The sequence below is a fragment of the Talpa occidentalis genome, unplaced genomic scaffold (assembly GCF_014898055.3).
Source record: "Talpa occidentalis isolate TD23 unplaced genomic scaffold, MPIMG_talOcc4v2.1 talOcc4.3, whole genome shotgun sequence".
Classification (NCBI taxonomy): Eukaryota; Metazoa; Chordata; class Mammalia; order Eulipotyphla; family Talpidae; genus Talpa; species Talpa occidentalis.
This window is the reverse complement of record NW_023603184.1, coordinates 137,252,777-137,264,341: the sequence shown is the minus strand read 5'-3', so window position 1 is coordinate 137,264,341 and position 11,565 is coordinate 137,252,777. Positions and strand designations below refer to the sequence as shown.

Below are 11,565 nucleotides of genomic sequence, written 5' to 3'. Positions count from 1 at the left end.
AGGCGGAGGCTGACCCCTGCTTCTTCTGCTCCTCCTCTGTAGGAAGAGGCAGTTAGTGGGGGTCCAAATTCAGTTACTACTGGCAGGCGGGAGCTTTTTTTTTTTTTTTTTTTTTGCCAATACACACCCTGGAGACATGGAGTAGCTCTAGGCCAATGTTATAGTGAATGATTCTTAACTTTCCTCCTCCTGAGTAGAGCCAACATAGCGCTTCCAGGAGAGGCCCCAGAAGTCATTTCTGCAGGCCTCGCCTAGAGCCCCTCCAACAATTTCGGTAGCGTCTCATTGCCTGTATCTAAGCACTTTCTGTTGAAAGGCGGTGCCACTCTCCGTGCCTGGGAATCACATTTCCTGCCCCAGTGGCCTCAGTCACTGCAGGTGAAGCTGAGGCTTCTCTGTGAAGTCTGGGGGGATACGTGGTGTCTTCGGTTTCCAAGGAGGGAAAGATTCCAAGGTTGGGGCAAGATGTCCCCCAAACATAGAAAAAGATGCAAATCTGGATCATCAAAAAGAATGACAAAGGTCTCCAATGATCCACAAAAGTCCTTTATTCTGTATTTCCCCAAGGATGGTATGTGAATAGGGGGTGGTTGTTTATCTGCTCTAAACGATCAAAGCTGCAAAAGTTCAGAGTCCAATGGGAAGTGCTCTGAGTTTCTACAACCTTCTCTCCCCCCTCATCTGAGACACAGCAGTGGCCAGGAATTACTGCACCTCAGGAACAAGTCCCAGGAAGGCAGGGGTTCAGCACTGTCTCTGCAAGAAACGTAGGCCCACCTTCTTATTTGGAACCAGGACAATGCGGGCCATGTCCTTCACCTCCCCTGTCTCGGGGGCCAGCACCACCTCGTACTGCTGGATCAGCTGGAAGGTGAGATGCACACAGAAGTGGGTGTCTTCCCTCCCCCAGGCATGCCTTCTTCTGCACACCCCCACCCGGTGACTCCCTTCCTCTCCTCCCAAGGCCTCCTGTACCCCTCCCTGGCCCCCTACGCCCGCCTGCCTCTCCGCACTCACTCTTGTCAGCAGCAGGTGCATCTCCAGCTCTGCAATCCTCCGGCCCACGCAAGCCCGGACCCCGTAGCCAAAGGGCACAGAGCCAAATGGATGTTTGACCTTGACGGTGTCAGATTCACTCTTCCTCAGCCAGCGGTGGGGCTGGAAGCTGTCTGGCTCAGGGAAGACACTAGAATCCCTAGACACCGTAAAGTGGCACAGCACAAACTGGGTCTGTAGAGGAAGAACGAACAGTGCCTCAATGTAGGGCTACGGGGAACCCCTGGGAACCCAGCTCTCAAGCCCCACTCACGTTTTTGGGGAAAATGAAACCACCAACTTCAACCTCTTTTTCTGTGATAACCCGGGAGTTCACGGGGACCACAGGGTAGAGCCTGCAGGGAAAAGAAAATGCCCTCTGTCTCTGGACCCATGGAGAGACAGTTCCCACCCCTTCAACCCCCTCTCTCTGGCTCTCCAGGTGCTCCTTCTCATCTCACCCTGGCCCCAGCCCCAGTCTACCAGCCCTCCTGGGTTGGGGAATTCAGAAGTCTCCCCCGCAGAAACATTAGGCTCCCAGGGACACCATCCTACCGCAGGGTCTCTTTAATCACAGCTTTAAGCAAGGGCATGCGGGCAATGTCCTTGTACTGGGGCACCTTTCCAGCTGGCACCACGCTCACCACCTCCTTGTACAAGGCGGCCTGGATCTCTGGATGCTTGCAAAGGTGGTACAGGGCCCAAGTCATGGTGTTGGAAGTCTGGGAGGTAGAATAAGAGGTGAGATGATGGATTTCTAGAAAAGGGGTCAGCTAGATAGAGGGTAGGGACATGAGAGGGTACATGCAAAATGTGGGGGAATCATTTCCCAAGAGTACAGCAGGATAAGACACAGGTGTTCACGGGGCCTCCAGGTTGCCTCCACTGTGGGATGAGAAACGACATGATAAAGTCGCTCCAGCAAGAAAGGACTGTAACAGAGAAACCCAGCATGACAAAGGGCTGCCAAGAAGTCCTTTGGAGAAGCTGAAGAAGCTGGTTGTGAGCAAGCTCTTCAATGCTCCCCTTAGATTACAGCAAAAGAGAGTAGGATTGGATGTGAGATGAAACCTCCCAGCTGTCAAAGAGGCTCCAGGAGGTCAGGAGATGGTAGAATCCCTTTTACCAAAGGGCCAGCCCCTGCCCTCCTCAGCGGGGCTCAATGATCCCCCAGTTTCCCTTCTAGTTCTACCTCCATGCCACAGAAGGGCGAAGGTCAGGATCAGGACAGGGGATAATGGGAAACTGGTTCAGGATGGGAGCCAGGAGCCCCTGTCCCCTCGACGCCTCCCGACCCCGGCTCACACACCGTGTCTACTCCAGCCAAGAGCAGCTCAGACAGGGAGCCCAGGGCTTCATTAAGACTGAGCTGTCCACCGGTCAGCAGGAAGTGCAGGTAACCAGATACCTGGACCCCCTCTGGCCCTTTTGTCTGGAGCTGGGCCTCCATCTCCTTGAGTTTTTCATCAATCATCTTCTTGCCTACAGCGAGCATGGAGAATAGGAGAAGACAAGGTCAAAAGGCATGCCTTCCAACGACCAGCAGGCATGAGGGAGAAAGTCCTGGGGGTGACTGCTAATGCACAGACCCTAAGACCCACACTCCAACTTCTTCCCTTGGAGTTCTCACCAAAAGAGAAGATGTTGTTCCAGCCATCCAGGTATCGGCTCCAGAAAGGCAACAGAGGACGGGTCCATTTGGGGAGAAAGGTGACATAGACTGAGTTATAGAACATGCGCTCAACCGATTTGATGAAGGACAACGTGTCCTGGGGGATGGAGCGTTGCAGGCAGCCAACACGTTTCTCAAACAGGATGTAGCAAATAGCTGGCGGGGAGCAGAGACCATTACAGATGCAGAGCCATGGCACGTCGGGTTTCGAGCTGGGGGAGCACAACCCCTGACCCATGCCCACCCCACCCCCTCCCCAGCAAGTACCTTCCAAGGCGAAGTTGTACAGTTGCTGAGCCATGTCAGACACCTGGTCCCCCGAGGCACTCTCTGCCCTTGTGAGGTTCAGCTTCACCATGAAGTCATCAATCACCTCGTTCACAACATTTGCATAGAGCGCAGCCTCCGTTGGCTTCAGCATCCTCTGGTTCAGAACCTGGCGCAGCCGGTACCAGTTGTGCCCCTCCCTGGAGGAGTGGAGGAGAGGCACACATGTAAGAATCTGACAGGGGTTAGAGTAGGTGGTGCCTTTCCACCCTGGGGCAGTCTAGGAAAAATCTGCTCCTAGATTTGCAACGATGGAATCGCCAAACTTTCATTTTTTTAATATTTTTTTGTTTGTTTTTAAGATTTATTTATTTATTTATACAAGCACTGGGTACAGTCAGAAGCACGGGAGGGTGAGAGAATTCACCAGAGCCAGAGCGGGGAGCAGAACAGGCAGACTGACAAGGTACACTGCTAAGGGGAGCAGCGGGCAGCAGGAGAGGACTGTGTGCCATGTGGGACCCTCACCGGTGGCCGGGGATCGAACCGGCGCTGCCCAAGCTGCGGGCAGCTTCACAGCCCAGCGTTCAACCACTGCGCCACCGGGGAGGCCCACACCAAACTTTCAAATAACAGAATCTTTGAATCACAACACTTCAGAATCTCAATTCAGTGGAGTGCAAGTGGTTAAGGTGGGCATCTAGAACCGGACTGCCCAGGGTCAAATCACAGGTCTGGCTCCCAGCTGAGCGACCTTAGGCAGGTGGCCCAAATTCTCTGTGCCTCACACAGAAAGAGTGACTAATCTTAGCAAGGTTGTTCAGATAATTAAAGAGGTTAGTGCCTTGCACAGGGTGAATGCTTAACAAATGGCAACTACGATTATGGAATCAGACAGTTCCAGAATCTACCATATGTGAGATGAGGAGTTGTAGTGCTCCCAGTGGAGGATGAGGGTTAAAGGAGGAACAAATTTGGGTTCCTGAGGTGCTGAGATTCTGGACCTTCACGGTCCGCTTGGCTCAGTGGGACAAGGGGACAAGGAAATCCCCCAGGCTATTCCCCAGGCTCTCTTGCCACAGCCATCCAGCAGGTGACTAGGCCCCCAGCCTAGTTAGTCAGGGATGCACTTGTGGGTGGGAGCATGCTTCCCATAGGGTGCTTAATAATGGTTAGGGGCCGCCCCACTCTCAACTGTTCCCAAATCTGTTACCTTTCCTAAGGAAGCTGGGTATGAGTAATTTTTTTAAAAAACTGCTTGTAGAGTAATAAGTACAGTAAGGTCCAATGTTAAGAGGAAGAGGGAACCCCTGTATATCACTATGTATATCTGCGTGTTTCTACATAAAGTAGGGAGGAATACACACCACACTGTCAGAAGGCACCAGGTGTAGGAAGACTCCACATTTCAGTTGGGATTTTTACAGTAAGTTATTACTTTTTCAAATAAAAAAACAATACAGTATTTTTTAAAGAAATATGTTGAAAAATCTTAAGGCAAAAAATCACACTTTTTATTTTTAAAAATTATCTATTTAAATGAACCTCAAATACCAGGAGTTTTATTACATTGGGGAAACCCTACAAAAAAATGTTCCTGAAGACCAGAAATAAATCCATTTATTGGAACTTAAATGAGAGCATGTCTGTGGTGGCTAAAATATTTTTTTTAAAGATTTATTTATTGATTGATTGATTGATTGATTTATACATACAAGCACTGGGTACAGTCAGAAGCGCGGGAGGGTGAGAGAATTCACCAGAGCCAGAGCGGGGAGCAGAGCAGGCAGAAGGACCGAGGTACACTGCTGAGGGGAGCAGCGGGCGGCAGGAGAGGTCTGCGCGCCATGTGGGACCCTCCTCCGGTGGCCGGGGAGCAGCGGGGATCGAACTGGCGCTGCAGAGGCCGTGGGCAGCTTCGCAACCCAGCGCTCAACCGCTGCGCCACCGGGGAGGCCCTAAAATATTTTTTAAGAAAGCAACATTTCATAAAATGAGACTTTAAAATATATGTTAAAAATAAAAGAAATCATCATAGATTTAAAAAATAGCTTATAAATACATACACATGGTATACTATATTTAGGAAACTGGTTTTAGCATGACACGGTATAAACAGATCACAAAGGGATGAAGATGCAGTTTAGCTGCAAGTCTAAATCTGAGCTGTCAAGTCCAGAGGTAGCCTGGCCTGAGACCCCAATCTTGACCTCAGGGCCAGATATCAACTTAAAGAGCTCTTGGAGAACAGACATTCTCAATTCTCGTCCCAGAAATTTGGCTAAAAGGCCCAGGAATTATTGTTTAAGTTCTGAAACTGTTCACCTGTGAAGAAATCAAGAAAAGGTAAGAAAACATGCTATGGGAGAAGGAATGAATAGGCATCAGAGACAGAAATCAACCCTCCAACCAGCTCATTTTTTTTTCCAAAAGTGTCCAGGCAGTCCCTTCTTGAATTCCAGAATCAGGGTGTTCTCTAGTACCACTGCTTGTTCACTCACCTCTGATGCACAACCTCTCTAAGTCTCAATTTCTTCATCTCTAAAATGAGTATAATAATGTTACCTTATTTCATGGACTTGTGAGGATAAAATGAAATAGTAAATGTGGAGAGACTAATTTGATGTCTGGCAAAGTCACAGACATAGTTATTATCTAGTAACTCTACCAGAATCCATTTTAATCCCTTAAGAAGTGACCAAGACTTTGATGTCATGCAATCAGGAAAAGTAAAAAGCCAATCATTGTTTTGGGAACTCTGTTAACATGTGATAGCAAAAAGAAGCCTGGAATATACCCAGTTACAAACTGATGAGGAATGGTTATCATCAATGATTCTCATTTATTGACCTCAATCAGCTATGTATATATAACACATTCAGCCCATCCTTCAATTTATCACTGTCAACATAATCTTAACGTTTCTAGGTAAAACCTCAAGGCTGAAACCAATAGCTATCTCTCCATGTAGAAAACATCCATGGGAGTGATATCCAACAAGACATAATTATACAAGACATAATTTGGGAAATATTTGCCACTTTAAGTTGAGCACTCCTAAATAGTATGAAGATGATGTGTTTTCACCAAGTAGTAGGTATGACCCATTATTATTTGAGTTGGTATACTTTCAACCATAATATAGAATAATAGAAAAGTTCTCAGAGATAATATAGAATATAATTATAATTATAGAATATAATATAAAATAATAGAAAATTCTCAGAGATACCTTGGAGATACTCTAGTCCAAACTTTCCACTTTACATATGAGAACTATAAGACCAAGGAAGGGAAAGTGATTCCTTTATCCAAAATCATACAATATATTAGTAGAAAAGCCAAAGAAAGGTCCCTGGGCTTCAGCCCATCCCAACCACTGCTTGCTAGACACTCAGACTCAGAGCATATAGGGGCATCCTATTCTATTCATTATCCACTGGTTGCCCAGTGCCACTAGCCTTGGGCCTGGTTCTGTGGGGCCCTGTTCCAGTCCCTGCAGGCCCCAGCTCACGTGGTTAAGGGCCCATAGGCCAAGCCATGCTGGTCCCGATGTGCCTTCCATAGTTCCATGTCGTTCCGTACAGGATGCTTGCCCTCTTGCCGCATGACTTGCTCCAGGAGTGGGGCACTGGCCAGGTTCACCATGGTTCGAGGTCCTGTGTGAGTTACCCATATTGGACCATACTTGGCCTTGTGCAGCACCTGTGGGGTTCAACCAAAGCTGAATAATCATGGCCCAGTCAGGCAGGCACTTCCTGGAGAAGAGATGGAATGGAGGCGTGTGTGGCCACACCAGAGCAAGTGGGCTGGGCAAAAGTGCACTGTATAGCAGGTAGTCACTAGGATGTTGTGTAGTTCCAAAAAGAACACTAGAAAAAATGGGCACACAGAAGTTGAATATTGAGAGAAATGAGTCTCTGGTGGAACTGTAGGAACTGAGGTCCTTGGAGGAATGAGATTTGGAAAAAGGGGACACATGGCAAAATGGGGAACATTCAGCAGTAAATATTTAAAGTCCAGGGCTTTAGGGGAACTGAGACCTTTAGTGAATTATATGCCCATGGCTCCTTCAGAGAAGCATTTAAATCTATTGCAGCTTACTGTCAATGAGATGAAGATAAATATCTCATGTAACCAACAAGAAAAAAGAAACATGATTAGAAACTCCAGGAAAAACAAGAAGATGAATGGGAAAGTCAGGATCTAAATATGAAATGAACCATGTGTTATGAAATTGTAAAATGTACTAGTTAAGTAATGTAATTCTCTGAATTTTTATAGATTATAGATTTAGAGTGGGCCCTGGTGATGTTCATCATTGCAAATATTTCTATGGGAGCAAAGCATAAACTAGACACTATTTCAAACACTTGACTACATTAGCTCATTTATTCTTCACTACAACTGGATGAGATAGGTTTAACATTATCAAAATTTTGCAAATGAGGAAACTGAGGCCCAAAGAGGTTGGCCCAAGGCCAAGGTCAGTTTACTAGTAAGTAGCAAAAGTCAGGGTTCAAACTTCAACCACTTGACTGAAGGCCATGTTCTCAATCAACTACTCCACTGTTTTCTGAGAAAACATGTCTTACTAACCAGAAAAAACTAGGCACTTTAAAAACATATGCTATTTAAAACCAACACAACTATGCAAAGCCAAGGTTTCTCCAGGCACTGTTGACAGTTGGGGCTGGAAAATTCTTTGTTGTGGCAGTGTGTCCTGTACATTGTGGGAGATTAAGCAGTATTCTGGTCTTTACCCATAAACACCTTCATTTCCAAATTGTAGCAACTAAAACATCTCCAGACATTGCCAAGATGTTCCTGAGGAGCCAAATCACCCCAGGCTTTGAACCTCTAGAATAATCCCAACCTCTTAATATGGCTCTTATTTAATTTTAGAGGACTCTTTTCAAGAGACAATATCTCATTTTGAAGAAATATTTACTGAATGTTGGATTTCTTTTCCTTCTGTTAAGTTCAAATAAAATTAATTGTAATTTATAATGTCTTATTAATTTAATTATAATTTAAATTAAATTATAATCTATAATTTAAACTGAGTCACAGTATACTGGGATTTAATTATTTTTATTTTTTGCCATGATCTTGGAATTCAAAAAAAAAATGTCATGTTTTAAAAGACTAGCTCAATCACCATTTACTTGGGCATCAGCTTCTTCTGTGAAATCTAAAACCTCTGACACCACATGCTGGCTGTCAGTTTGGAGGTTTCCAGGATATGTCCCCTTTTTCCTAGACCTTGCTTTCTGCCCTCTTCTTTCATATTGCTCTTCTCAGTTAGTTTACTTGGTAGAACTTAACAAGGATCTATTTATGTAAGAACTTATTTTAGAAAGACACCAGGATACTTGCTGAGAGATTTGTACTGCGTCTTGAGCCTACCATTAGGTTGTAATCTGAGCCAGTGAGACAGTCCCAGGGTTCTCAGAGAGGTCTTTCCCGAGTGCCACTTTGCAGAGCAGACCCCCTAGGGATCATCTTCCAGCAAGAAAGGGAGGGCTAGCTTCCTCCTAGACTCCAAAGAGGGAGAGGGCTGAGTTCCCCCAAAATTCTTTTATTGAGCTCAGATCTTGTTCTTCTTACACTGATCTAGAGGCTGGAGTCATGAGCACAGTCATGAGCACAGCAGAAAAGACCCATTCTTAGAGAATTAACATCCTAGTGCACTAGCCACACAGTGGAGAATGGGATTACATAGTCTCATAAATTGCTTCTTAGTTATTTTGCAGGATGCCTTGTCTCTTTCAGTAGACTGCAAATCTTTGAGGACAAGGAATCAAGTCACACTTCTTCATTACTTCCCATATTGCCTGACACACTGCTAGGCACATTATAGACACATGATAAATATTTAGCAGTTGTCAATAAATCAAATCGAAAAAAAATCATAAGCAATGTAAAGAATATGAGAGAGAGATAGGAAGGTGAGCAAGTGGCTACATAAGAAGCTGGTAACAGTGGCTCCACTGGAGTGGGCATTAGCTTTAAAAATCCAAAAGAAGAATCGAAAAGAGAAGTTAAGAAAATAATTCCACTTACAGTAGCAGCTGTTATGGACTGAATATTTGTGACTCCCCCAAATCCAAATGTTGAAGCCCTAACACCCCAGTGTGGCTGTGTTTAGAGACGGGTTCTCTAAGGAAGTAATTAGGATTAAATGAGCAATTTAGATTAAGAGTAATTTAGATTAAATAAACAATTAGAATTACCTCAAATTAAAACATTTACACAGTAACAGATTATATGAATAGATTAAAAAGACATTCTATTGAATAGAAGATACACACAACCAACAAGGGGTTAATATCTAAGGTATACAAAGGTCTCATCAACTCAACTGCAAAAGCCAAAGTAGCTCATTTAAAAAATGAACAGCAAATCTGAATAATTTTCCAAGGAGGATATCTAGAAGAACAGCAGATACATAGAAAAATGCTCATCACTTATATTAAGAGATATACAATTCAGAACCACATGAGATATCATCTCTCACCTGTGAGACCAAAAAGACTTCTAATAAGTGCTAAAGAGAGGATGTGGAGAAAAAGGAACCCCAATAGAACGTCAGTGGGAATGTAATTTGGTGCCACCATTTTGGAAAGTGGTCTGGACTTCACCTCAAAAAAAGTGGAGGTGACTCCCTGGTGGCGCAAGGGGTTAAGATGCAACCTATGAAGCTAGCCGCAGTAAATGTAGCATGAGTTCAACCCCCACCCAGGGAGCTACACACAAGGCGCAACAGACCTCTCCTGGCTCACCTGCTGCTCCCCTCAGCAGTGTATTTCAGTCAATCTGCCTGTTCTGTTCCCTACTCTTGTCTCTGATGAGTCCTCTTACCACCCACAACTCTGGTCTGTACCCCAGTTCTTGTGTGTATAAATAAATAAATGTTTTTTTAAAAAAGGTGGAAATACCATATCCATAGGTAGGGATATAGCCAAAGGGGGAAAAAAATCATCAACTCAAAAAACTATATGCTCCACAATGTTTATTATAGCATTATTTACAACAGCTAGGATTTGGAAACAACATAATGCCCACTGATAGAAGCCTGGATAAAGATGTGGTATATACACAACAGAATACTCTTCAGCTATGAGGAAAGACGAAATCTTGCCATTTATAGCAAAATGGAAGAAACTTGAGGGGATTATGTGCAGCAAAGTCATTCAGAGAGATAAAGACAAATTTGGAATTATTTCGCATGTGTAAGTAGCTTAAGCAAACAAAAAAACAGGTGAACTGACAAAGCAAAATAATTATAAACTAGTTAACATTGATAGCGGAACAGAAGTTTCTGAGGTTGAGGGAGGGGGAAGGGAGAAAGGATCGAAGGACTATAAGGAATGGGGGGGAATTATTTGTCATGCAATCTTTTGAACAGTTGTTTCACTTCTTTAACTTTTAGTTTCCTTAACCAAAATATGAATGGATTAGATTAGGTGCATTCTTCTATGTCTTAATTATTTGTATAGAGAGCTTAAACTATTTCCCCGGTTATAAAAAATAATGGAAGGAAGTTCAAAAATACCAAAATATATAGAGTAAAACAAACATTGCTTACTTAATAAAGAAAAGACAAGGTTAGGGTGAGGCAGGAAACAGATCCTACAGGGCTTTCTGGGCTGTGACAGGGGGGCTGGATTTTTTCCAGTGGCATGGATTTTTTTTTACCTCTCTGTTTAATTATTACTTTATTATTACATAATACATATTATAATTGTTTTGCAATAACCCCTTTACTTAAAACATTTTTCAAGCCAACAGTTAATAGGCCAATAAAGAAACATCAATTACGGGTCACTACATGCAAAGAATGAAGCTTGACTACTACCCATGTCATGTACAAAAAACAATTCAATGGGCCTCCCTGGTGGCGCAAGGGGTTAAGCACCGCATTATGAAGCAATCCACAGCCTCTGCAGCACGAATTCGATTCCTGGCCGGCCAGGGAGCAACCCACATGGCGCAGCAGACCTCTCCAGACTCGCCTGCTGCTCCCTTCAGCAGTGTACTTCAGTCAATCTGCCTGTTCTGTTCCCCACTCTGTCTCTGGTGAATCCTCTCACCCCCGCATCTCTGGCCTGTACCCCAGCTCTTGTATGAATAAATAAATAAATCTTAAAAAAAAACTCAAAATGGATTAAAGAACTAGACATAAGACCTGAAACCATAAAATATATAGAAGGAAATATAGGTAAAACACTGCATGACATATACTTCAGTATCATCTTTAAAGACACATCACCCAAAGTAGTGATAGTGAAGGAAAAGATAAACATATGGGACTACATCAAATTAAAGAGCTTCTGTACAGGGCCTCCCCTGGTGGCGCAGGCGGTTGAGTGCAGAGCTGTGAAGCTGTCCGCAGTCTCTGCAGCGCTGGTTCGATCCAGGCCGGCCGGCGAGGGTCCCACATGGCACGACCATGTGATGCAGGAGGGTGAGAGGATCCACCAGAGACAGAGTGGGGAACAGAACAGGCAGACTGACTGAAATACACTGCTGAGGGGAGCAGCGGGCGAGTCAGGAGAGGTCTGCTGCACCATGTGGGTTTCTCTCTG

The 11,565-nt window shown here is 44.6% G+C and overlaps 1 protein-coding gene across 1 annotated transcript in view; it reads right to left on the bottom strand.

Annotated features, from left to right (window-relative positions):
* Positions 1-503: 503 nt before the first annotated feature.
* LOC119256216 (sterol 26-hydroxylase, mitochondrial) overlaps positions 504-11,565 on the bottom strand; it is a 30,418-nt gene continuing 19,356 nt past the window's right edge. The window contains exons 2-9 of the mRNA XM_037524056.2: positions 6,489-6,679; positions 2,975-3,174; positions 2,666-2,863; positions 2,345-2,517; positions 1,591-1,757; positions 1,310-1,391; positions 1,018-1,230; positions 504-864 (exon numbers count right to left, since the gene is read on the bottom strand). Coding sequence (XP_037379953.1) covers positions 745-864; positions 1,018-1,230; positions 1,310-1,391; positions 1,591-1,757; positions 2,345-2,517; positions 2,666-2,863; positions 2,975-3,174; positions 6,489-6,679 — 1,344 coding nt within the window. The 3' untranslated portion in view covers positions 504-744. The remainder of the gene's footprint in view (positions 865-1,017; positions 1,231-1,309; positions 1,392-1,590; positions 1,758-2,344; positions 2,518-2,665; positions 2,864-2,974; positions 3,175-6,488; positions 6,680-11,565) is intronic.